The sequence below is a fragment of the Tyto alba genome, unplaced genomic scaffold (assembly GCF_018691265.1).
Source record: "Tyto alba isolate M040663 unplaced genomic scaffold, T.alba_DEE_v4.0 Super-Scaffold_13, whole genome shotgun sequence".
Taxonomy (NCBI): Eukaryota; Metazoa; Chordata; class Aves; order Strigiformes; family Tytonidae; genus Tyto; species Tyto alba.
In genome coordinates, this window is record NW_024881275.1 from 34,981,438 (window position 1) to 35,008,639 (window position 27,202).

At 37.9% G+C, this 27,202-nt stretch overlaps 1 protein-coding gene across 3 annotated transcripts; it reads right to left on the bottom strand.

The window, feature by feature from the left end:
• Positions 1 to 1,193: 1,193 nt before the first annotated feature.
• On the bottom strand, positions 1,194 to 26,365 carry GKAP1 (G kinase anchoring protein 1). Of its 3 annotated transcripts, XM_032981909.2 has the most exons (13): positions 25,436 to 25,780; positions 24,704 to 24,818; positions 19,558 to 19,818; positions 17,265 to 17,408; positions 11,687 to 11,764; positions 9,983 to 10,106; positions 8,834 to 8,856; positions 7,997 to 8,149; positions 7,496 to 7,597; positions 5,466 to 5,529; positions 3,904 to 3,974; positions 3,007 to 3,084; positions 1,194 to 1,509 (listed from the first exon to the last, which is right to left on the bottom strand). In XM_032981909.2, the coding sequence occupies exons 3-13, from the start codon at positions 19,771 to 19,773 to the stop codon at positions 1,462 to 1,464; spliced, it is 1,101 nt and encodes a 366-aa protein (XP_032837800.1). In that variant the 5' UTR covers positions 19,774 to 19,818; positions 24,704 to 24,818; positions 25,436 to 25,780; the 3' UTR covers positions 1,194 to 1,461. The 3 variants fall into 3 exon arrangements, with proteins under 3 accessions (XP_032837800.1, XP_042644018.1, XP_032837801.1); XM_042788084.1 differs by lacking the exons at positions 24,704 to 24,818; positions 25,436 to 25,780 and adding an exon at positions 26,298 to 26,365; XM_032981910.2 differs by lacking the exon at positions 24,704 to 24,818.
• Positions 26,366 to 27,202: the final 837 nt, after the last annotated feature.

Here is a 27,202-nt window from a genome sequence, read left to right on the forward strand (position 1 = left end):
TGTCTAGTCTCTTACAAAAATCTTATTTCACTGTTAGCATCTTCATGGTATTAGTTTTCATAAGTCTCTGTTAACTGGAAAAGTTTTACAGATTCATAGTACCTTTATTGACTTAAAGACTTTTGTCCCACTTTCCTCACCTGCCTCCCAGTGAAGTGCTGTCTTCACACATACTTTGCTTTGGAAATTGCTTGGTCCTATAGTGTGTTCAAAAAAAGACTCTGTTAGAAATCTTCTATTCTAAAAGATCACCTAGTTCCAACCCCCCTGCCACAGGCAGGGATACCTTCCCCCAGCCCGGGTTGCTCAAAGCCCCGTCCAACCTGGCCTTGAACCCTTCCAGGGAGGGGGCAGCCACAGCTGCTCTGGGCAACCTGTGCCAGGGTCTCATCACCCTCACAGGAAAGAATTTCTTCCATCTAACCTAAGTCTTCCCTCTTTCAGTTCAAAACCATTACCGCTCATCCTATCACTGCAGTCCCTGATAACGAGTCCCTCCCCATCTTTCCTGCAGACTGGAAGGCCACAATAAGCTCTCCCCGCAGCCTGCGTTACTCCAGGCTGAACCACCCCAGCTCTCTCAGCCTGCCCTCACAGGAAGAAGTGCTCCAGCCCCCCGATCACCTTTGTGGCCTCCTCTGGATCTGCACGAGCAGGTCCATGTCCTTCTGATGTTGGGGGCCCCAGAGCTGGACACAGCACTGCAGGTTGGGGTCTCAAGAGAGCAGAGTAGAGGGGCAGAATCCCCTCCCTCGACCTGCTGGCCACGCTTCTCTTGGTGCAGCCCAGGACACGGTTGGCTTTCTGGGCTGCGAGTGCATGCTGCTGGCTCGTGCCCAGCCTTTCATGTCCCAGGATCCCCAAGTGCTTCTCCGCAGGGCTGCTCTCACTCCCTTTATCCCCCAGCCTGTACTGATACTGGGGATTGCCTCAACCCAGTTGCAGGACCTTGCACTTGGCTTTGCTGAACCTCACTATGTCTTCTGCAGGGACAGGGACTGTTGACTTCTTTTTTTAAAAAAAACAAGATCGGGATTCAGCAACAGGAAGATGTTTCTGCATGAGCTGTCTCATTTTCAGTTTTGACTTGGTGAAACTTTGATCATTTGCATACTAATGCATTTAGATCTTGATAGTCATTAAATGAAGTCATCTTAATTGAGAAATTCTGTGAAAGCAAGAATTCAAACATAAAAATGGAAGAGTAAATTTTATTGAATGATGAAAAACTAATGGCATTAACAGTTAGTTTCAGCTCTGCTGCAATACTAATTTTCTAATTTTTCCATAGCAGAAAGTGCAACAAATCAATTACTCAGACTGTTAAACAAACTAGTAATTATTAGTTTCTCTTCAAAAACTGCATAGTTGAGCAGTTGTGCAACAAATATATAAATTTCTGCAAAACCCTGAAGAAAGAGTTGATGTTTTTTTTTGCTTTGAATCTGGTGGCAGAGGAGATCACCTGCACTGGTCAGATTCTGAGTGCCTTTTCCCTTTTTTTCCACTCTGTAAGAGAGAATTAAAACAAATGTTTAGTTAATATACCAGACATGGCAATTTTTACCTGCAGTTATTTTGTATATTGAAGTAATACAGATTAGCAAGAAAAACCTCAAGAGTTAAGGTGTATACTTCTGTTAAATTATACAACCATTATGAGTTGCAAACTTGTCTGAACACAAAATACTGTTATATAAATTAAAACAGCGAAGGCACTTACAGGATACATAACAGATGTTAACATCTAGGGATAAAACCACTCTGCTTTATTGCTTTTTTGTTTTGTTTTGGTTTTTTTTTGTTGTTTGTTTGTTTTTAATCCACAGATTTTGGTTACTTTTTTGAAAGGCATCCTTATGTTTCAGAGCAGCATTCCATAAAAAAAGTGGGCCTTGTTATCAAAGACAACACTACAAAAAGTAGTAATGTGAGAAGGGTTTTAAGTCAGAACAGTCATGTAAATGACTAAATTTGACAAGATATTTACTTTAGTTTCAATTAGTGGTATGTGTGCTCAGCGTCTCTGTAAGGGACTGAACAAGCATATACATTTGTCAACTGCTGCAAGATGATTTTAAGAAGGAAGTTGCTCACTGAAAGTAAAGTGACAAGGGATAAAAGACAGAGACAAGAGATTACATAGAGAACCCCACGTAATGCTAGCCAAAGATTCTGATGTAATCAGAAAAGATCTTTTGCTTCACAAAGAGTAACTGTGGCTTAATGAGCCAGTTTTCACAAAATGATAGTATTCCAACACAAACAATGTGTTGCAACTTGAAATAGGATTGCTTGCCAAAGACAATAAGGCTACCTTAGAAGTTTCCATTAATGCTACAGGCTCTCCTTGTAACCTATGCAAAAGGTCACAGTCAAACCAAACAAACGAAAAACCTACCAAAACCAACAAAAACACAACCCAAAATGTGTCAAGTCATGCATAAGTACAAATCTTTATTTGCAAATACTGTCACTCTTCAAAAAAAGTCAGAATGTTAAGCAGCACACTATTTATGCAAAAGTTAATTGAAATTCACTAGCATGAGTTGCATTAGCAGCCAAGTTGAACAAAACAGCATATGCAGTCAGCAAGACGCTGATCTTATCAGTCATATTTTGACACAACTTGCTGTGAATCTGCTACAAAGATTTGGCTAGAGACAGAACCAAAGAAAGAATGTGGCAAAATAACCCGTGAACTCCAGAGTTAGTCCAGTTACACACAGTTAGACTCAGAGAATCCAACTTGTTTCCAGAATATGTTTATTGACTAGCATACTTCAAGAAGTTTTAAAGTACCAAACAGGTGTTAGACTTCAACTTGGCAAAACTGTGTTTTAGTTTTGCTACTGTTTTTTTCCTACAGTAGGAACCACTTTTTTTTTTTTTTTTTTTGAATTGGAAGAATTAGAGCTAATAGGTCAGTTCAGAGCACGTTACTTCATTGCAGTTGTCCCAGCTAAATCAAGAACAGGTAAAACTACAAACACAGAAAATAACTACCTGATATTTTGTTAATTCTGCCTGAAGTAGTTTCACCTTGGATCTTTCTTGCTCTAATGCCGCATGTAGCAGAGTTACCTAAAACATGCAGAATATGAATTTATAAAATATCCTTAACATTTGTGAGTTTATGAAGTCAGTGTTGTTCTCCATTGGTGTGTCAGACAAACAGGTAAATACATGCTGAGTTTGAGTGACTACCAATATCATTGTGCATGAACTGAAAGTACAAGTAAAATATTCGTTAATGACTTTTATTTCCCAAGCAACATTTACTTGTTTACCCATGTAATGATATAGAAAAGCTATAAAGTTAGAAACTCTTCCGACTTTTGGACTCTGCATTTGTTTATTCCATAAAACACTGAACTGATGCAGTATTATGCAACACAGATAAACTTATTACATCACCCTCAAAAATCTGTACTGTGTTATATGCAAGATGTTAGTACAAGGCAAGGGCTTAGAAATAATAGTTGCTGGAGACCAAAAACTAACCAAAGAAGTCTTGCATGCTCTCTACTACAGTGACTTGCCAACTGACATGTCTTAAATAATTTGTAGCTCATTTTTATTTGTAAACTTGAGACTAGAAATAAAATCTAAAAAAAAAAAAAAAAGAGAGAAGACACCACCCAGGAAAGAAGCATCTTCTGAAGCACCTTGCCAGGGATGCTGAGCTCTGCTGTCTTTCCAGAGAGAATTCTAAGTGAATCATACTGCAGATTTACATAATACATTTCCTCTGACACACATAATGCAGGACTAAAGATGAAATGTTACGGTTTTTGTTTCAAAAAAAGTTTTTGGTTTCAGCTTCCTCTCTGCCTCTATCACTGTCTTAAATAGCATCTTTGAAATATTCATGAAATTTTACATTTAGAAATCCTTGCTTACCTGTACGGTCAATTCATTTTTGATAACTTGAGATTCATCAACCTGTAGAAGTATTTCTGCTTTGTCTTTCACTAGAGAAAGATACAGCATTAGGATATTTGTAGATCTACTGGTCTTCATCTGCAATTGCACTGTGACATCGCTTTATTTCACTATTTTATTACCTCTAAATGATGCTGTCTTCACTAAAAGAACAGTAGAGGTTGTAGATCAAAATCAACCATTAGCTACCAATGACATTAGTAGCAGCTTCAGAAGTTCTGGAGAATAAACCCCAACCGTGCACTACTTAATTCACATTTAGCCCTGTGAACAGCATGGATTTTAGAGGTATCTATGGTGAACAAAGTCCATTAGAAAGCTGAATATTGCCAATGGATCAAGATTTTGGGATCATAAGTTTCACATATGAGCTCAATCTACAGAAGTACAGAGGTGCTTAAACTATTTAGCCAGTGTCTGTGAAACATTTGTGGTTAACATAAAATTCTCAGTATGAAGAAATTAAGTTTTTTTCCAAAGCTCAGTTCTGCCATGAACTTTCTTCTCACCCAAATACAGAATACTCAGTCTGTATAAAACCAAAAAATTGCTCGTTTTATAGTATGTTACGATTCCACAAAGAGAAAACCTTCAGAACTTCACCTCTTTCCTCTCAAGATGAAAAGATTTAATCTTTGCTCACACAATGGCCTGAAGTAATAAAGTTCCAAGTTAAAATTTGCAATGATCAATCATCTTCTGAACATTTGAACTATCTTAGACATAGTTTTTCTAAACAAACTTTGAAGAAAAAAATTTAACTCTCTTTTTAGCTGAAAATGTAGCCTGGAGAAGAAACTACATTCAAGAGATAAATTAAGAGACTGAAAAGCAATGGCAATTTTCTAACAAAATTGGCATGGCTAGTATCACAGACTCAACTTCATCAGGCAAGATTAGGAATATTAAAGGACAACTATGCACAAGAAATATAAAGATACTAGAATATTTACATGTATATTGTGTATATATATAAATTATTTTTTCTCAAACTTTGACAACAAATTCTGAGTCAGAAAAACTCTGAATAGTTGTGTAACAGAAGAGAATTATCACACAGTTGCATATATAATCTTGCCGTTTAGCTACCCCTATTATGTGTGTGGCAAAAGACTTGCTTAGGTGTGGAATGATGTACCAGTGGTACAAAGCACAGCTTACAAAGATGCAGGAACTGAACAGTTTCCCCAACTGTGTCTTAACAGGTTCTATGATGAAATCAGTCCAGACCAGATAGATTCTCTTTTGCTAGTGACAGCTAACTCAAAGAATCATTGTACCTAAAATGTAACTGAACGGCTTCCATTTCAAAGAATGATCTCAACATGCAACTGATTATTTCATTATATAATTGCAGAAATGCAGTACTGTGTGGTCCACCAAATGGGTAGTTCGCTGCAAATTAATGGCTTCTTAGTTCTTTATGGCTGTCGCCAAGTCAAGGTATTTTTAAAAAGGTGTGTAGGAAGTTCCTCCCATGTTTTAAAAAGAGCATTTCAGTTTCCTGATAAAACACTTACTTTCACCTTCTTGCATCATCTTCAGAAGTTGTGCATTTCTTGCTTTTACTTCTTTATACTTTGTCTGTATTAAAGAGATTGAATTATTACATGCACACCCTATTTTAAAAAAAAAAGTATTTTATAAACTAAGCATGACAGCAGAGTTTAAAATTATGATTTCTGCAGAGAATCTAATCACAGAATCACAGAATCACTTCGGTTGGAAAAGGCCTTTAAGATCATCTATACCTTAATTAAACCACAGCCAAAGTAAGGAATACACAACAGGAGACGTGGATTAATAACTGAGAATTGAGAAAAAAGAAAAAGGCAAGCACAAAGTTTAGAGTAAGTTAAAATAACGAAGTTATGTCAGTGCATTGATAGTGCAGGAACAACCACTCAGGTCTCCCTGAAATACACAGGCCTGTTGCATCATGGGCTTTGTGGTTTCTCCCCCGAAAAATTACAATTGTAATGCGCTTTCTAGATACTGAGAAAATATAAATACTTTACCATATTACTTGGTAAGTAGGACAAGACTCCACTGTTCTACAGATTATTCAGCAGTTATTGTTATTATGTTACAGTTTCTTTCCTTTTCAACTCCCTACAGTTAACTACTCAGGAACCTATTTTCAATGGTTTTTCCAATCTATCTGGTATCACCACACTTTATGTCAGTCTCTTCCTTAATTGGCCACCCATGTCAGTTCTAGACCTGTATCTAATCTGTAAACTTACTTTTCCTGTCACAAGTCTCTTCATACAGTTTGCTCTGGTATGCTCTTTGAGAAAGTTTAATTTCATACTTTTTTTTTAAATAAAAACATCTACTATCTTCCACTTCGAGTGTCACACCAGTCCTTGAGAACAATAAGTTTACATTTAAGCCAGACCTTTCATGATCACCTAAAACTGCATTAAGGTCTCTAGACAAGTTCATAAAACTAATCAGCTGTATCATCATCCACCACCTCACCAGTAACCTTATGCATCGTATGTATTCTGTCAAATGTGATCAAGTGCTGAGAGTGGTAAATATGAATGCTTTTATACTTTAAAACTTCACCTGAGCATTCCAACTTCAGTAGACAGTGAAAACAGCTGTTAACAAAGTGCATGTCTATTACTACGAGTACTTCATTGAAGCATCAGAAAACTCCCAATCTGTCAATCTACTCAGTCTACCTCAAGCAATTACTAAAAATAGTAATAATTTAAAATAATTCTATGCTGCTTTACTGTATTTTGTTACAATTCCAGTTCCTCATGGAAATTCTGCCATTTTTGCTCTAGATACTATCCAGACTAATCAGACTATGCTGAAAACAGGGAGACAGAGACATTTTCCCTAGCTACTCTGGCATATATCAATACCATGTTAATTAATGGAGCAATCTTTTTTTCCTGGTGTGTTTTAGCATACAGTGAATCTGATTTCCAATTGCATTTGTATGCAATAAGAAAAGATGTAACAAAATACAGGACTCCATTCTTGTTACACTGAAGCTTTAAAGGAACTTCTCTTAAACCTGACAAACTATTCATTGATTTCTTTAACCACTTCAAATATTGGGCTGAATCTACAAAAAATCCCAACAATATGTAGTTCTTAAATCCCAGGAAAGCTGAGTAAAATTTAAAAATAAGTAGACTGGAAAAGACCCAAAGAAGTTGAACTTCCTACTCAAAGCAGAGCTAACTTCCAAGGCAGATCAGATTGCTCAAGATCTTGCCTAGTCTGAGACTACATCTTTATTTTTTTGACCACAAAAATATCAATCTAGAAAACAAGTAATGACCGATACACCAGATGTGAAGTTTATTTCTGTATTCTTTGTCTTGATTCTTTTAATTATTATTAGATGCTTAACTTACTTACCAAGAAAGACCATTTCATGTGGTACTGAATTTGCTCTGTAAATACATAATCTGTGGCAAGTCTAAAGCATCTCTGCATTTTAATGAATACTTTAATACTTTGTTTCAAATGTATAATGATGTTAAGTTTTGCCTACTATTTGAAGGTATTATCAACTACATACCTCCCACTGAGTTATTATATTTTTCAATTGCTCAATTTCTGCATCTTTCTTCTCAAGCTCAAGCTTTAGTCGTTCCGTTTTCCCGTCTTTCAAAACACTCTCCTATAAGCAAGGAAACATCACTTCTTAATAATTTAGTCATGTGAATTCAATTCTTGGGAAAGGCGACTTACTTGCTTGTTAGAGAAGAGAATTTTTGATCCAAAGTAAGGAGGTATATGTGAATAGCTACCAAAAGGATAAGAAACACAGTAAGAAATATTGGCATTTTCTGAGGAGCAAAAATTACTTCAATCACAAGCTTTTAATGTTTAAAAAATTGAGTCATTTAAATACCTCTTCAGATAGGTAAAAATATTACAGTATTGAGGGTTTTTAAATTCTGTAAGGTTATCATGCTTGTGATCTGTGCTTTCTTCTACTCAGGTGCTCCCTTCTGATCACTGAACAAGCTTCATTAGGCAAACTTCTTCACTTCAGAAGGACTGCTGGTTTACATGCCTGGTTGTGTTCACGAGATGTGCAGTTATCTGCTTCACTGTAATCAGTGAGCTGGACTCTCCTTTTCTCTCTTTCAAGTATTCTGTGAACATCATCTTCTAGCCTGTTGAAAAATCCTCCGTCACGCAATAAAGACTGGGAAGTGTTCATTTCCTGTTAAAAATAAGTACTGTAACATATCTTCCTTTACATAGAAGTTAATATTAAGCTAGAAATCAACATGTTTTGAAAATAGCTTAAATCATGGAGGAGCATTATATCTAGGTATTGTTTTATGTTGTACATCCTGAGAATACTGGGACTTCCACCTAGACAGTATGATACCAACTGAAGAGACTGGAAATTAATTAACATTTCATATTTAGCTGATGATGAAATTACATAAAAGCATGAAGTTCTAATTTAATAATTTTGCACTATGACTACACTGATTTATCTTTTATTTTACCATTAAATATTCTTCACTCTAAGAGTTTTAATATTTGTGGAATGCACCACAACATAGTAGCATTACAATACTTCCTTATTTAAATTGCTTTTCTTTTTTCTATTACGATTCATATTTTTTAACATGCTTTTAAATCTGCAAGTTGCATCAGACTATCTGAAAACTAAAGAAGCAGGAGGTAGTTGTAAGAAAACCAGTACTAAGTTCTCAAGATACAAGAACTGCAGACATATATCTCTGTTAAGTCTGCATGTGTAAAAATTTTCCAAATGGAAATCAGTCAGTTTCAGAATGTATAATCACTACAGAAAGTGCCAAAATAATTACCTTCTAAACATAAGAGGAGTTTGGGTTTTTTTTTCTATTAAACTAGTTTGAGTAAGACTTACCTCATGTTTTTTAGCAAGGTTATCTGAAATGAATAGAAAAAAATTACATCAATAAGTCACTCAAATCTTGTACAGCTACCTATTGAAACAAGACATTTTGAAAAGTGGGAGGAAAAAGCCCATCTATTGGAGTTCTTCAACATTAACTCTTCTCTCAACATCAGAATTAAGAAAAAGTCATTACTAAAGCATTAAAAGCCAAGAGTATCAACTATGTATTGCATCAATCTCTGTATCTGCATCTTCTCCCAGATCTTTCAGATTATTTAATCAAAAGCAGCATCCCATATTCTTTGCTTCAGTTAAAGTGGAAGGCAATGTCTTTGATACAAACACTTGAGGAATTTGTTGGTTTGGGTTTTTTTTAAGTCTATTTAGACTTTTATAGCACGTATCTCACTGTATACCTGAATGCCTTCCATGCCTTCCATATGTGTGGAAAAGCTGTGCTTTCAATCTTTTTCCTCTATTCATATTATTTGGAAATAATGTGTTTAATAAATATTGTAGATTTAGATAAAAACATTCTTAAAAGAAAAACCTTATAAAACAAGTTACTTTCTTCTTTTTCTAGCATCTACCTTAATTTCTTTACCAAAATTCAGAATCTCTGCTCTATAGACACAGACTAATTTTCAACATATAAATAATGCATATAATGAGCATATATAAGTTATTTCAATATTTACTCATCTTAATAAAAGCCAGTGTCATGAAGAAAGGCAATGACTTGCTATTACCCAGAAAACAGAGAAACTCACCTGCCTGAGTGCAAACAGTAAAACAAAAAAACCCCACTTAGATTAAAAAAAAAAAAAAAAAAAAAACAACACAGCAAAACAAAACCAAACCACTTGGATTTTAAAAAAAAGTCACATTAAGAGTGTTTTGAATCCACCACCTACCCCAGTGATACTACATGAAATTATGTCTTCCTTAAACTTTTTATTTCTTCCTGATAATCTAACTAGCTCTTTATTAGATTATGAACATTTACCTTTTAGACTTGGTAGGACACACTAACTGCAACTCATTTAGTGTTTGTTTAAACACAGTATTAATGAAAAGAGACAGAAGGGCACTTTGCTGTTAGCACACACACACTGAAAATTCCAAGTAGAACAGCCCATATGGTATGATAAGGCATACCTATATTACTGTCTGACTGAAAGTCTTTCAGAGACACAGTGAGAGGTTTGTCTTTTCCTTGCTGGTTCTTTTTCTTATTCACAGACTTTGACTGAGGTGAAGTACTTTCAACGTTTTCATATTCCTAGAAGAATAAAGTCCCACTGGTATAATTTTATTCAATACCCAAATATTTTTTCCTGAAGCTTTATAAAGGAAAAAAAATAGTGATAATGTACTAAGGAGATTTTAGCCTGAACAGTAATATGAAGGCTTCTGATTGGTTTAAAGAGTGCAAGACATATCAGCAATTAAGCATTGATTCTGTTCTCTGAAATAGAGCATTGCTCTTCACTAAACAGCATATGAACTATCAGCCGAATACCTCCTCAATCACTTACACCAAATTTTATCCAGAAACTCATAAACTGATAACATAGAACAGTCAAATGCAGGAAGGCAGAGTGCTGCACAATGCAGGTTAGTACTTTCTTTAAAAAACAGAGGTCTACTCTACCTTCTTTTTACTCTCAAAATATGCTATACATTCAGTGTAAGTCAGAAAGCTATTAGTGTGCAGCAATGCTCTACCAATTGACCTTACTCTTACTGAAATCAGACAGCCCAGTACGTGATAACCATTTGAACCAGACTCCCACCTCCCCAAACATCTGAATAAACATTCTTAACAAATTATCAATGTCCCAGTTTTTAAAAAATACCTTAAATGCTACTTAATTAAATATCGTAGTTTTAATCTTATTTGATCTTAAATGTTAAATAATCTTAAGGAAAAAAATGTTATACAGAAAGCAAAGATGGAAATGGAGTGCTTTTCTTTCCATAGAAACAAGATTTGTTCAGCATACTCATGTACTGTATCTTTTGAATATACAGTATATATTTTAAATTATTTGGAGGTAATTCTCAAAAAGTCTACAAATGATCCTATGCTACTATGCCTGAAGCTTGTCTTCACTTTAAAAAGGAACTTTTAGTATGCAAGTTAAAAATTTATCCTTGGTTTTCAAGAACTATGGTACCATCCCCCTCAAAAAAATAAGGTATTGTACAGAGATACTTGCACAAAAGTGCATATGCAATTTTAACTTCTTTATGATACATAATATATTTTCATAACATTTCATTAGCTCCTGATGTATTGCAAATAATACGCAACTTCCTGCTGGAAATAAAAATTTAATTTAAGTATACTTTTTCAGAACAATTCTTCAGTGTTCCATAAGAACCACTCAGAAAACAGCATCCTTACATATACAGTTTATCAAAACTAAAATATTTACAGTCAAAACTGATAAAATGCTAGTAAAAGTGCCAATGATTCAACCATAACTAACACTTTAAGATCTAAGGAAAAGTCAGTGCTTTGATTCTCTTACTCTTCACATGCTGATTTTTTCATGAGGAAGGTCAGAATCTCTTGTTGTACTCTTAAGAAAAAAATCAGTGCATTTATATGCTAGAAAATTTTAAAAGTAAAACTAATTTTCCACCTTTACAGACAACTTAAAAAAAAAAAAAAAGGCAAGCAGCCTGATACTATGGTTTCTCTCAAATCCAGTATTTCTCTGAACTATTAATCATCCGAACAGTGTAAGCAAACAATTTACGTGACTGGTAGTTTTAGGAGGCATTTTGCTTTACTTTTAAAAATCAAGCCTCAAACTTGTACAGCTTTTATATTAGGATGAATCCTGCAAATACCTTTTTGTGTTCTTCATATTCCAGTTTGCTTAGCAGCAATGCTTTTTCAAGATCAGCTTCATACATTTCAGATGTCAGCTGAAGAAAGAAAGTTAAAGTATTTTATGTGACTAGTTGTTAAAAATAAAAAAGCAAGACAAAACCTCTAATACACTAATACCACGCTAAAGTGTCAGTTTCAATACACATATCATTGCAATTACCAAAAAGCTGTTTTACTGATGTGACATAAGGCATTATTAACAGCTAATAACCTTTTTGCACCATAAGTAGTATATTGCTTCACGAAACTTTGTGGTATATGTAAGGTACAGTAAATTGTTCACATCTTTATGTAATGCAGTTATCTTGATGATTTGTTTATTATATGAGATTTCTTTAAAAAATATTTTTTATTTTTCATCCGAAACATGAAAACCAGAGGATGTTAAAGGATGAAAACAATTACCGTAGACCATGAGAAAGTCTCGGTGCTCATTCAATTGAATAGAAAATATTAGGTTAAGCACACTTTATTTTTTTTTTTTTCATTAAAAGGAGAGCAGAACTAAGAAAACCTGAATTACTTCAAGATGTTTTCTCTTTCATTTATGAGAAATTAAGTATGTAAGTCTTCTTGGGAGATGAAAATTTGAAGCTTTCTAGGCGTGAGCTGTTAAGAAAAAGAACTAGCAGCAACACAACAGGAATGAAGGATGGGATATCTCTTTTTTTCTTGTGTTATAGGAAAATAGGAGGGTGCAGGAAAGTCCAACTCCTGCTACATAGAAGGCTCAAGGATTGAATTAAGATCAGTACCAGCAACAGTTCAGTGGAGCCAAATAAGAGATTGACCTAGAAGATATAGATGTTATAGTCAAGGTAGATAGCGGATAATCTAAATGTATAAACAGCTAATAACCTATGTTACTATTTACAGCAGTTAACCAAGATTAAGTTGTTCTGAATGCAAAACTCTGTTGCTTTTGCAAGATAAAATGTCTGGCTAGCATTTTATTGAGAATAGAGTTATATGCAACCTTTGGAATGTACAGACACAGCTGAAGGTTGGTGCTCTTCTAGGTACATGCTTTTTAAAGAAAAGGGAGTTTGAAGATAGAGAAGTAATAATTAAGACGAGGCCTGTTCTTAAAGATAGCAGGAACAAGGACAGAACAAATTGAAACAAACCAGTTTAAGACACACACAGTTGCACAAAGCCCCCCCCTTTAAGACCTTTGTGAGCATGCGTGACCACTGAGGTCAACCAATACACACAGTGGAGACTACTACGGACAACCAACAGAGACCACTCAAGACCACCAGTCAGCAAGAAAGTGCATGCATAATTATCATGCAGATATTGTAATTAGTTCCAGGAAATCTGATGCACATGTAACTTGCTTCTCAGATAATTATGAATATGTAACATTTCACTGGATATTAGTTGCTGCTGCTTATGGATGTGGGGTGCGCTCACCTTTGCGAAGCTATTCGTGTGTGTGCCCAGTGCTGCAATAAAAGAATGCCTTGCTTTCTAACTCCCACAAATTGGTCCTAGAGAGTTATTAATCCGATATTTCGGTAACATTTCGAGGCCTACTGTCTTAAGGAATCACTACAGTTCCCTGTGTGACATGCTGCCAAATGCAAGCCTTCTTCATAGCTCTCTCCTTTTCATGCCCTTAACTGAAATATTAATTAGTAAAAATAATTACTATGACCATAAATTTCTTGTTCTTTGAATTTCAAATTGAGGTCCTTTTCATTCATTCATGAATAAACTACAGTAGCTGTTAAAGTGAATAAATTACTTAAGTGGTCTTAATGTACTTTGCTCAAACTGAACTCTGTGATGTACCTTAGCTTTTTTCTCTATAGGAACCATGTTCTGAAAAAAACCAAGTTTTCATATTGTGCTTTATATATTCCAAAAAGTGATTTATTACATGTTGTAAAAGCAAACACATTCTTCCCAGTTGTTTGTTCAACAATTCACATGATCAGCCTCACTTAAGAGAAAACCAAAATGTGCTTCTAGATTTTACCACAGGAAACCTGCCCTTTTTGAGTGGTTATCTGAAACACAGTAAAATAGTGCTCTCAGCATCAACTGCTACAAGGCTGCTGCGCAGTCTTCAGGGTGCTGTCATTCCTAGCTTCGCGTCCGGCTCGTAGTGCAAGCTTAGTATTGACCGACAGCACCTCAGGGCCTCACTGGGGCGGCGGGCAGAGCCGCGGGCCGGAGCCGCCTCACAGCCCCGCAGGGCCACAGGCAGGGGCGGCGAGCGGCCTCCGCCCCAGCGTGGCCCTGGGAGTGGGGGGAATGGCGGCAAAGAGGCCCGAGGACCGTCTGTGCAGAAGCCAGGGCTGGGTTTTTTTCCTGAGTTGTTTTCTTTCAGAATCAGGATTGGTAATCAAAGGGTTGATAACGGACAGCAAATTAAATTGACTGAAATTCCCCTCAAATCAGTAAACTGGTTTTGCCCACAGCTGTTGAAAACAATCTGACGACGAGTTATCTACCAAAAACTAGGCCTTGTCACCTACTACACTGAAAAACTCAACATGAACGGGATGAAAAAGGAGAGAATGGGGATTAAAAAAAAAAAAACAGACTACCAAAAAGAAAACAACTAACACACAAAAATAAAGCGAACTCACAAGAAAGATGAACGCAGGATTTTTACTTTCGTGTGTCTGAAAGTGCTCATTTAGCACACAAGTCCCTAAATAATTATCAAGAATCAGTACTACTACAATGTTGTTTTAATTGTTAAGCAACTACACAAAAATTGCATTATGCGATCTCTAGTACATTATGTGATCTCTAGTACAACAATAACGCCGTCATAATTTACCTAACTAGCAGTCATTCAATTTGGGGTAAGACTGTTTGAAGCTGACTACACAAAGGTTGCTACTTCTAAGGGCAATCTCCACATACACAAATGTGTACCATGCACCATATCCCCCCAGTAAAAGTAAGGCAGCTTCAGTAGATGTAAATCACCCCATAGCCATGCTTTTGGCACAGTCATAGGAAGGGAAAAGGAAGAGCTTGCTTGGAGCATGAACATCCCAAATTTTATTTCAAGTCATTTAACAATTAAATGACAGAGAAGCTAGACAAGCGCCTGCCCCACCTCTTCTTAGGTTGTTTCGAGAAGACAACTGAATGGGCCATGTTTTGAGCAAGTCTGGGGAAAAACTACCCGTGGCCCTCGGTAACATATTAGTTCTGAATTCCTGTGCTCAGATCAACTAGGCAGATTATTGCTCCGCAGATTTGCCTTTTCAGACATACTCTAAAACATACGCTTTTCTTCACTCATTACTATACTCAAAGCATCTAGTCTCAAATACTTGCACTTTGTGTCTGTAATCAAATTTACCTTAAGATCACAATTCTTGAAATCAGAGTTATCCATGGGTTCTTCAATTATAGACTTATAGAACGTAACAAATAATAATTTAACGAAAGTGATACACAAACACTGTAACTCATTACTTCAAAAAAACACCACTGAATTCAGATCCTGAAATGGAACTGTTAGGACAATGTGGGCAACAAGACAAGAGAACAAGTTATTACTGAAACTGTTGGTGATCATATTAAATAGATATAATAAAGCACAGCTGTGGATATTGAAGACTCATGGCTCTTTGTGTGACACTGGCCTTTACTTCCTAATTTTTATTTCAGGGTCACAGGTCCTTTACTGCCTTTTTAGGAGGCTACTGCAAAAATCAGTGGGGACTCACAGACTTTTAATAATTCTCTTTAAAAGCCTAAAAATGCATACACCATAATTAAACTAAATTCTTCACCATTTTCACTCATGTCCTTTCTTTCCCCCCTCATGTAAGAAAAAACAAGTTCATTCAAATCCTGTCAGTGCTGTAATACATGGGCAGCATCTATAAACAGTGAAGTAACAGTTTTAAAAGGAATCTTACTGATTACACATTTTATTAAGAATATTCTAAAAAGACATTTACTCTATGCTGTATAATTTAGCTATGGCAAACATTTTGATTGTTGTTCTAAAACAGGAATCACAGGTAGCAATTTATTTTTCTACTCATCAGATTCCAACATTCACATTTAAGAGTTTCTAGGTAAAGTTAAAAGTAATTTGGGGCACGGTCTAAGACCCAATGCTTTAAACCATTTATGAACCAAAAAAGTTCACTGCAACCTCTATGGTTGCCTTAAAATCTGTAGCGTCGAAGTCATGCCAGCAACTTGAAACAAATTTTAGTTGTTTCATGTTTACAAAATATCAACACTGCAATCTAACAGTGATTATGCCAGTGTCAGCCACTTCACTAAATGCTTAGTGTAGCAAAAGAAAACACAGGATTTGTTGGAAGAATATTCATAGTCCACACTGCACCTCCATTCTTTACACTCAGTCCACTGTGACCACAGAAAAGCTGTTCAAAATGTAGCTGTGCTGCATAACTGCTTACTCTTCAACCTCAAGAACTGTGACAGCATTTGGCTATTCCTTTTTCTCGTAAAAAAAAGTGCAGAGATGTCTTTATAACTGTCGTGTTACAATTACAGTAATTACTCTATTTTTAAAATAGTACTACAGCAACTTCACAGCCTATACGTCAATTAGAATTGATGGTTTGTAACTGAGTTTACGTTGTCTGATCATTTCACCACCCAGTAATTAGACTATAAAATTCTTTATCTGAAATAATTGTTTCATACCACACAGAATTAAACAAACAAAAAACCAAACAAACCTGCAAATACTGAACAAAGCAAATTTGTACTTTAAAAAGTAATTCTGAAGTTAATTAGCTCTGGAAATTTTCAAGAGGATTATTAGGTCATTACTCCACTGCTAGGACAACCATCTAGAAGCCTGGCAAGTTAAGAACTTGGCTATACTCTGTTTAAGGAGGCACCTATACCAAATCATTAGCAACACACAAAAAAAATCAAGGACATTATCCAAATGTCAGTCTTTTCTAAATACGGCTTTCTGTATCGTGTCTTAATTAGAACAAGAAGCAGTTCCATACCATCTTTTTTGGCGAGACATAAATTGAAAATTCTCCGTAAAAGAAAGTAACATCCTAGTAGATGCCAGCATAGAAGTTCAAAAGCTTTATGAAATACTTTGATGCCAGTTGGTGTCATGTATTAGAAATTTGCATTGAAAAAGTCTGTGCAAAGTTAAACAGTATGAAGGGCATCTTCAAGTATAACAAGACAGTCCAAACTAGTATCCAAAGTGAATGAATGCATAGTAGACAATTATTTAAAAGGAATCTAGAAAAGCGTACCAAAACATTTCTTTAAGCACCATCTAAAAAAGTACACTAAAACAAATTCATTCTTTGTTCATATATGCCATTTTGGCCTAAAATAGTTGAAGTCCAGATATGAGATGTGTGAACTATACTCTAAACTGCATTTGACAAAAGATGTGGCCTGAATTTACACTGAAACATTTCCTTCTTTGTGGCAGTACTTTGTTGCTTCCTCTCCAGCCATTTCTCTTTATCCATGAAACTTAACTTCATGTAGCAACGTATTTCAGGAAAGCCAAAAACAGCTCAATACCATAACCTGTACCTGCTCATCTCTTTGTCTCCATTCCTGCCAATTTTCTTCCTGAGAGTCCTTCTGCATTGCAGTGTGCAGTTTTTGTTCATGCTGAGATAGGCAGCCTCCACGTGAGGATTTCTGAGGAATCTTTTTAAAAGCAAGGTTTCTGAGCTGAAAAACAATTATTTTTTAACATTAATCAAAATGCTGACAAGTATACAGAACAGTCTTAATGGACTTAAAGGCATTCAGACGTGCAAGCAGACATGCATGTGTTTTACCTTACTCTGTGGTTTGGGATTCATTTTTGTTTAATCATTTATGGTGCACACCATAATGTAAAATCATGAAAAACTGTGCAACAGAAACACCACAGCCATAAAACAGTGAAAGAGTCAATAAATTTTGCCAGCTGAAAATACTTTCAACAAATCTGAAGAGATAACTGCATGCAGTAGATTTCATGCTGGATCAGATATTACAGTGTGTTACCTGACCCAAATTAAATACAGTGTCAAAAAAAAGGTGGTGTACACAGATTTGGCACTGGCAAACTGAAGAACCAGAGGTTCAGGTAGAAAAAGAATAATTTATACAGTCCTTACGCTCTGTCAACATTCTAAAGTTCATCACATTTTAAGAACCTGCAATAAGAATGATTTTTAACTACTGCACCATATGGCTACAAGAGTGTCACCTTAAAAATACCTTACAAAATTATAAAATCTGATAGTGAACAAATAATCTGCAAATTTGGCAGCTCAAAGACATTCACTGCTCACAATGAAAACATTAACTGACACTCTGGTTCTTACTTGGAGTGAAAATAAAGGCACCAATACAATCTACTATCAATTTAAGAGACAGGGATTTCCTTAACATAAAGGCTCCTGGAAGGGAGAAAGCAGCTATTATCAGATGAAAGATGAAACAAAGAGAAACAAAGTACAGTAACAGCGTTCTCTATAATGTGTGTTTATCAAGTGTCATGACTCCTTCTTAAAACAGCAGTTCACCTTATCTTAAAGTTACTTAAAATCAGGTAATAATGCAGATACTTCAGAATTGTTTTCCTTGCTCTCCCAACAGTCCTTTGCCATACTCCCTTTCACTTCACTACTGTCTCTCTTGCTGCCTGCACCAGCACTACAACCACTGCTTCCTTCTTCAGATTACAGTGCTGGCAAGAACACTGGTGCAGACTATTCTGATGCATAATTTCAGTGGAGTACAGCCACGGGCATAGTACATGCTGGGGTGAAGAAAATGAGTCAGGCCTCACTTGCCTCTCTGCCATCGTAAGTACCATTTCCATGCAGATGAATTTCTGTGGATATATGCAATGCATATGCATACACACAATTGTTTTTATAGCATTAGAAGTTTTGATGGCAGACATAAAGAAACATCTTATTGAAAACTTACTCTTTAGTATAAAGAGAACAGTGTCAAAGCTGAAAAAAATCACTTTGCTTAGCATTAATTGTTAGCTTAATAGATACTAAAAGAAAAAAAGATGGGTTTGGGGTTTTTGTTTGCTTTACATACTAAATTTGATAGGAGATCTGTACAGTTTCAGGCAGAGAGATTATCTCAGATCAGTTGTCAGACACAGCAATCTACAATTCCACGTCCCAGAATTTTGGAACAATTCTTCCAGTCTCACTTCTTAATTTCCACTTCATCTGAGGTTTAAGAATCCCAATATCAGAAAATCACCACTATTCATCACTCCACCCCCCAATTCAGAAAGAGAAAAAAAAATATAAAAGGGCTCTGGATTGCATAGATTAAGGGGCTGGGTTAATGGATAAATCTGAAAATTACAATTTAGGAAAACAGATTTTAAAGCTCTTCACACAGAGTAGGTAGGTCTGACTATCTCCTGAAAAAAAACAAAAACAAACAAACAAAACAAAACCTTGAAAGCACCTTTGAATTTTGACATGCTGGCTGTCCAAGCAGGCAACTAGAACTGAATACTGCAAACCTCTCAAAACAAGTTGTTTCCTATCAATCACGTTTTAGGAAGGACATGCTCTTCATCAGAAATTAATTATTGAAGTGGTGCCAAAGCAAAACCTAGAAATTTATTCTCATTAAAAAATTTCAACTTGTACAGTAGGAAGTATCTTACTTTTATATAAAGAATTCTTAATAAAGCAAAGAAAAAAGCAGTCTTTGTGACTAAGTATCATTTGTTCCATTAAAAAAAAAAAAAAAAAAAAAAAAAAACAAAACAATGACTTGTCAGGACAGCAAAAATTATTTATCAGATCACAGCCAACCTTACCCACTACTGAAAATATAATCGCTTTACCTCATTGGCCTCAGTCTGCTGCTGTTCCTTCTTTTTTCTCCTTTTCTTTCTTTTTTTCTCATTTGTAGATGATTTTCCCCCTGAAGCCTGAGATTTACTGGCACCTCGGCCACTTCTTTTTCCAGGCTCCAATTCAGTATCACTTTCAACTTGTAGTAAAGCAAAACGAGATGCGGTGGTAGGAACTGAACCCATTACAGTAGATGCCATTGCCATATCTGAAATTCTACTGAGCTGTCTTCTTTTTATCTACTAGTTCTCCTAGGAAAGTAGCACAGAAATAAGAATTAAACCAGTGATTATCCAATCAATCATTAATTTATATCTCTTAACTGCAGGATTAGTATCAAAAAATCCTCCAAAACTCAATATTATTTCTTTATATTTTTACTAATTTGTATTATCTTAAGTATTTGAACAAGAACTACAAAAGGAAAGAATAATCTATAAAACAACAGCTATTTTAGGCTAATACATTTGTTCCCGAGGGACTATGTTTGATGGAAAAAACAAGTAGAAGGCTCTGAAAGAAGCTGGCTTCATGATCTGGAAGGGGAAAAAGGCAAACCAAAAAACCACGAACACATGAATAGTGTAGGGCTCCAAAACTGCTTCAGATGCCATTCCTGAAGCCTGACAAACATATAGTTTGAAAAAGAAAGCAAGTAGATATTACGCATATGGAGGCTACAGTTTTGGGTAAGGAGCCTTACTTCTTATCTCACAAGCTGTAACCCCTTGGTCCCAAGCCACTGGAAATTCAGCAAGCAGTGTTCCCCGCCGGGAGAAATTGCATTGCGGCCGGTACTGTTTGCAAGCTTTAGGCTCACCTGCTCTTACAGCACCACACAGAGGACGTGATGGGGGGAGGCAGAACTGGGAAACACACTCATGCCTTCGATTTCCCTCGATGTCTATCTCCCCATGATACTATTCCAAAGTAAAAATAATTTATCTAGCGAGGAAGTTAAATTTTTGTCATATTTGGCTAATTGAAATTCTTCCAGGCAAAGTTTAGTGAATTAGAAGACTGAAAGTGATGCTATTTCATCAGTGATTATAAATTTCATAGAAAACTTCTAGCTCTGTTAGAGAGGTGTAGTGAAATAATGCATACTTTTTGAAAGTGCTGTTTGAAAGGAATCCTTACAGTTTGGCAACTGTAAACATAAGTTGAATGTCTGCTTAGACTGTCTACAAATGTGTTGCTTGTTAACTACTATTAGAGAACAACATAATCTACAGAAGTTTCAAGAGATTGCTTTTATCACTAAATTCCAGACTTCCTCAAGGACAAAACTGTACAGGTGCTCTAAAGATGCTCAGACATACCAACACAGAATAATGCTATGTTACCAATGATATGTCACCATCAAGACCATTACTGAAAAGAATTATTAAAAACAAGTATTAAATTTTATTTCTCAGAGATTAAAGGAAATGAGCAAGTAAGCTAATACTGTCCTCTTTTGAGTTTACTGCAGACAAAGATCACAGTGAGCAGCACGCTTCTCATACAAAAGTTACCCTACTCTATTTCTCTCAAAAAAAAAGAAAAAATAAACTGATCATATGAAGCTCCTTGTATCCCTAGAACAAAACAAACTTGATATCAGGTTGTGAGTTTACCTGATGCTGATGTTCAGATTCTCTGATTAGACCACAGCTACGGATCTAAGAGAACCGTATCAGTCACATCTAAAACACTGTAAGTAATTAGTACTTCTTGCTCTCTTTAAATTATTAAATAATAGGGTAAGTTTGGATTTTCCTGGGTTTGTGCATATGTTTTTACATGCATTTTAATACTCAACAACTATAGTTATCCTGCTCAGGAACAGAGTTACAGCACAGAACATGTTGTGCTCTTACTACTTCAGCATTCAGTAAATTGAAACCTGTATCTCAGAGAAAAGATTAAAGATACATCTGCACAGAAAAACACCACCCAGGATAAGTGCTCGGTCATGCTATAGCATGAATTTAAAATACTGGATGGTGCTCTTGGCACTGTACCAGACTACAACAGTCTTAACACTGGAAGTTTGTAAACTTCTACTGCATTCGGCTTTAAAAAAACCCAGTAAATTAGTGCACTACAGGATGACTCTAGTCAAAAGCATGGCATTTCCAGTCTCCATTTACTGTGATATATTTGGTGCTTCATATAAATAGATAAAACAGCACAACTTAGTCTTCATTAAACTGTTGGCTGTTAACGGTGACAAATACTTCTTTTTGCCCATACAGTTTGAGAACATTTAATATTTTCAAGCTGCAGTGATAACAGCTAGATCCCTTGGAAATAAAATTTAAGAGAAAACATCAAGATACAGTTATTAGTCCCCTCTAGAACAAGAGATGAAGAAAGATGAAAAGAGGTTGGACTCAGCCATAGCAGCTGAAGCTCTACATCACCGTGAAATACGGCTGCGAACTCGTCTCCCTTTTCAACAAATACAACAGGTATACTTTTGCTGTCTGACTAGTTGGCATGCAATTAAGTGCCCAGCTGACAAGCATATTAAGCAAGTACTGCCCACGGAATTCTGCTGTTATAATTCACTGAAATACTTCAGTAACAACATGAAATTCATTTACAGAGGTGTATTCCCGAATTATATGTTTCCACAGAACAGAAAAAATGGATAGTAATGAGCTTGTAAAGGAAACTGTAAATACATGAGATAATAGATTATTTTTCAGTTAAATCTGAAAGAGCCGTTAACATGGCTAACTCAGTAGGACGTTTCAGTACAGCTGTTCATATTGCAGAAGGATCTAATCATCTCACTTCCACAACACTTAAGGACAGACCCAGTGATTCACTGAGGCCTACCACAACGACATGCTTCACATACTATTAATATCACACCTACAATTCTGACAGCTAAATTTTACTGTGTACCTAATATTTCAGTTCCGAGATTTAACTCTCCTCCCCACAGAAAATGGATGGATTAATCTCAAAAGCTTTCAGCTAAGCACAGATGCTTGCCACCCCATTTACAAGGTTGGGGTTTTTTCCCCTTTAACAGAGAACTATAATTTGTGTTGTTCTTTATTACTGTAGATATGAACAGTCTTATAAAATTAAAGCACTGACATTCCCGAGCTTGCGGTTATGCGCAGAGGCGCTTTTTGATCACACACAAAAAAGTATTCAAATACCACAAAGTGTTTTGTAATTCCACAGAGTGAGCTATGATCTGAAAAATAATTTCAACCTTTGCACTGGTTTCAGGAGTTTGGCAGTCTGAAAAATGTTATGTATTTGTAACAGTCAGTTGGCCAAAGCCTATCTAAATGCAAGATAACTCATTTCCTTATGATAGGGAGTACAGCAAAAATCTCCAAGGAGTAAAAGGAAGGAAAGCATGCTTGTGGCATCTACACGGCTCATTAATACCCCAAGTGAGAGGGCAAGTTAAAAAAAGCCCAACAAATGAACATTAGTTTCCACGCCTGTCATGCATTAGCACTAGTCATACATACCAAGAAAGTTATTAACCCTCTATTTTTATGTTAATGAAACGATCACTGATAATGGGTTTCAAAGTTGCAACTTCACCATGGCACTGATACACAGATGGCACCAATAAATGACCCAGTTTCAACACTTTCTGCTTGGCATATCACTAGCAGACTATTAGTTCAACCGTCTCTGCAATCTGTTTCAAACTGTAAAGTTTGTGAGAAGAGTTCCTATAACCAAACTGACATACTATTCAGATTGATGTATCAGCAACATACGATAAGCATGACACACCCTATAATTTCGAGGCAACATAAAAGCATTTGCTGTGTCTAGCAAGTAGTAATTTTTTTGGTGCACAATTCCCAGGTCATACTCCTCTATAAATCATGTCAGCGTACATGAACAGATTATGTTGGAATCTGATACTAAATCAACAGATTATAACAAGCTGGTCCCATTTATGAAACATGTAATGTATTACTTCGGCATGTGGTTTGTAAGCACAAAGCACTTACCCTACCTTAAACTCTGGATAAACAAGGAGGCATATGTAGGAAGTTAAATTGTGCCATGGCTGAAGAGGTGTGTTTTTAACCTCAGTTCACTGAAGTATGATAAGTATATTCAGAAAAGTAAGATCCATCAATGCCCTCAAGAGCTTCAGTCTAGTTTTAGACATGATGTAACAAAGATTGAAGTAACAAAAGTAACAGACTCATCTGGTGTTACCATAACTTGAAATTCCTTTCGTAACAGTTACTTACATTTACCTACACTTTGCAAGTGAAAGAGCTTTTGAAATACTTGAGTTTTAAAAGCTCTAGTGTAAACTGTCTAGTAAGTATACTAAGAAAAGAATTCAGCACATAGCCATAAGCATCAGCAGCGTCCTGGACTGTGTGCAGCTTTGCACATGTGCACGTGTTAGCATTTAAATGGCAGCACCTCGCAGAAATGAGCAGCACATCACAGTTCATAGGACACCTTTAAGCATCTGTGAAATAACCGCATAACTTTAAACACAGGGCTTTACTGTTTCAAGGAAAACAGGCTGAAGGGCCAAAAAATATAACCCATTTCCTATTTAACCACTTTAACTGTCAAATAAACCGCTAATAAAGGCACAGATTTTAGGAAACTTTGAAAATTGGGTATTGTCATGCTAAGCTTCTTCCCACATACAATGCGATAGTTTCTACCTCTAAAATACATATTTATGGTCATCTACAATCAATACATGTTCTTATCAAACACCTAAAGCACTGACAGACTTCAGTAATTGCTTGCAGAAAGGAAATAACACTAAAATACACAATATACACTTGCAAATGAAGGAACCCGTCTACTCCCTACTGGCAGTGATCAACTGCACCTTCTGCACCATTACATTGATCTTTGACTGTTCATGCATTTACAGCAGCAAGTTCAATCTACTTTTTCTTGTCAGTGCATTTACTGGAAGTTTTGCACAGGAGGTCCTCCCAGTTTGACAAGTTCTCTCCATTTAAATTGGGTTTTTATGCCATCTGATCAAGAGCTATAAAACTGCATTAAACTACTTTAAATCCTTAAAATTACTGAAAAGCCAACACATCAGCTTGTCTGTGAGTTTCACAAGCAACTTTACAGTCAAAAAAAAAAAACCCAAAAAGCAAAAAAATCCCACACCTGATTCAGAAACCAGTGGGAGTTGCAGCACTGGCATACACAGCAGCAATAAATCCACAGCAGGTAACGGGCCTTGCAGAGTTTGGAAGGGGAATATGGTGACTTGACTGCAGTGCTTTGGAAAAAATAATGGTTTTGAGGAAGAATGGTTTTTAAAGCACTTTTTCTCAACTCATGGTTAAAATGTGAAAGTGACCAAGCAAGCCTGACTTTGTCAGTCAGCATTCTACGCTCAGACATAAGCTCCCTTGCTTTTCTTCCTGTGATTCCCACCTCCCAGAAAAAAAAAAAAAAAGAAAAAGAAAAAAAAAAAAAAGAAAAAAGAAAAAAAAAGTTATAGGAAATTTGTTAAGCTTTCAAGTTCGAACTTTTATCCAGCAAAATTTGAAACTTCACCCCCAATTTACTGTACGCGTCTAATGCACGCAAAAGCACTACCATTCCTAGATACTACCACTACGTACTGCTAACCTTTAGATAGCAACACGCATTGGCGTCCTTAAAGCGCCAGACAGCCAGAGATCAGTAAAGGATCTGTCCAGTGACGCTCTGGCTTCTACTTACGAGCAGCGTTTTTGCTGTGCCTGAAGTTTGGTTTTCTTTTATTTTTTGGACGCTTTCACCTCTTTCCCCGCACCCCCCCCCCGCCCCCCCCCGCCCGCCGCACCGGGCCAGAAGCAGCCAGCCCTTCCTGCGCCACTGGCGACCGAAAACCGGCCGACTCGGACTCACTTTTGGGGAGAGGCGCCCGGCTTCCCGACTGGGGCAGAGACGGCGGCGGGGGGCGCGGAGGGGCGGGGGGGGGGGGAGGTTACGGACAGCGGCGGCTCCGCGCAGAGGCGCCGAAGTGACGCCGGGACAGTTCCGCGGCCGCGCGCCCCCAGCCGACCGCCCCGCGGCCGGGCACCTGCCGCCCGTCCCGCCGCGGCCCAGGCGGGAGGGGCCGCCAGCAGGCCGCGGGCGAGCGCCCACCCCACCCCACCACACACGCGCTCTCCCCCGCGGCCGCCCGCTCCTCTCCGTGGGCCGGGGCAGGCGAGGGCGGCGCGAAGCCGGGGCGGTGGCGGAAGGGGCGGCAGGTGGGCGCGGGGCGGGCCGGGGCGGGGCGGGGCGGGCGGTTATAACGGGTTCGGGAGGCGGGGCGCCGCCGCCGTAGCGCGCGGGCCGGCGGGTCCGTTTCGCGTCCCTCGGCCGCTGGTTGGCCGGGCAGTCGGGGCGCGCGCCAGCGCTGCCGGCGGCGCGTCACAGCGACGGCCCCGGCGGCCGATACGGGCTCCGGCCGGGGTCAAAATAACGGCGGGCCCGCGGGCGGCCCGCCCCGCCCCTCACCGCCCGCGGGGATGCGCGGAGCCTCGGCGCCTCCCCCGCCCCGGGGCGGGGGTCGCCCGCCCCCAGGCCGCTGCGCTGGATGGCGGGGGCTCCGGTCCCCTCCCGTCCCGTCTCGTCCCCAGCCCACGGGTGCGGGGGGGGCGGCAGCGCCCGGCCCCCGCCGCGGGGGGGAGCCGGCAAAGGCGGGCGCGGGGCCGCATCGCCTTCGAGGGGAAAAAAACAAACAAACAAACAAACGAAAAACAAAACCAAAACCCAGACCAACCGGAGATCACGGGGCCCGCTGTTGCCGGCCGGCGGGCAGCGTGCCGTCCGCCCGCGGCGGGAGCGCACGGCCCGGGTCAGTTGGCGGTGTAGCAGGGTTTACTGCGTTGTGTTTAGGGTTTGCCGTTGAGTAAAAATTACGTAATGTTAGAAGCGCGTAAAACGTGCGTTTGGTGAAGTGATGCCACGGGAACAGCTTTTCTTACAAAGTATTTTCAGGCTCTTCGTAAGCCCTGCATAGAATAACCAGCTTAATCAGCATACCGATCCTGAAAATCCACTGTTTGCTGGCCGTGCAGTAAAAGTGCGTTCAAACTGGAACCTTCAAATCGGTCGGATTTAAAATTGCTCAAGAAAAAAGGTCCCTTAACCACAGACAGAGTGGAATTCAAGTACCTGTTGAATCTTTTAAGTCACTAAGATCAGAACTGGAGTAAAACTTACATTAAGTTACCAAAATCCAGATTTGCCTCTCAAAGGTAGTGCAATAACTAATACGTACGCAAGCCAGAGAACTTCTGCAAACTATTTGCATGGGGTCACTGCCGTTACTGTGCAGTACTAAGCAGCGTCACTAATGGAAAGGGCAAGAGGTTGTTCTAGAAGTGCAGCCATCACAGTATTCAGACAATCATAATGGAGAATTCAGATCGTAAGTAAAGTTAGTTTATATTCACAGTTACTAGCTAGACAGCAGAACAGATCATACGTACAGCTTTTTTTTTGGTAGTTCGTTTTAGCAGGACATAGCAGGAGAAGCAGCTGTTAATCAGTGAAATAATGGCATGGTGGATCACTGCAGATGAGCTCCATGTTGTTTTTACACCCATGTTGCACATCAACTAAATGTCAATGAAAGCCCTAAATGCCAGTGAATAACCTGAAGGCAGTAAAACAAAGAGAGCG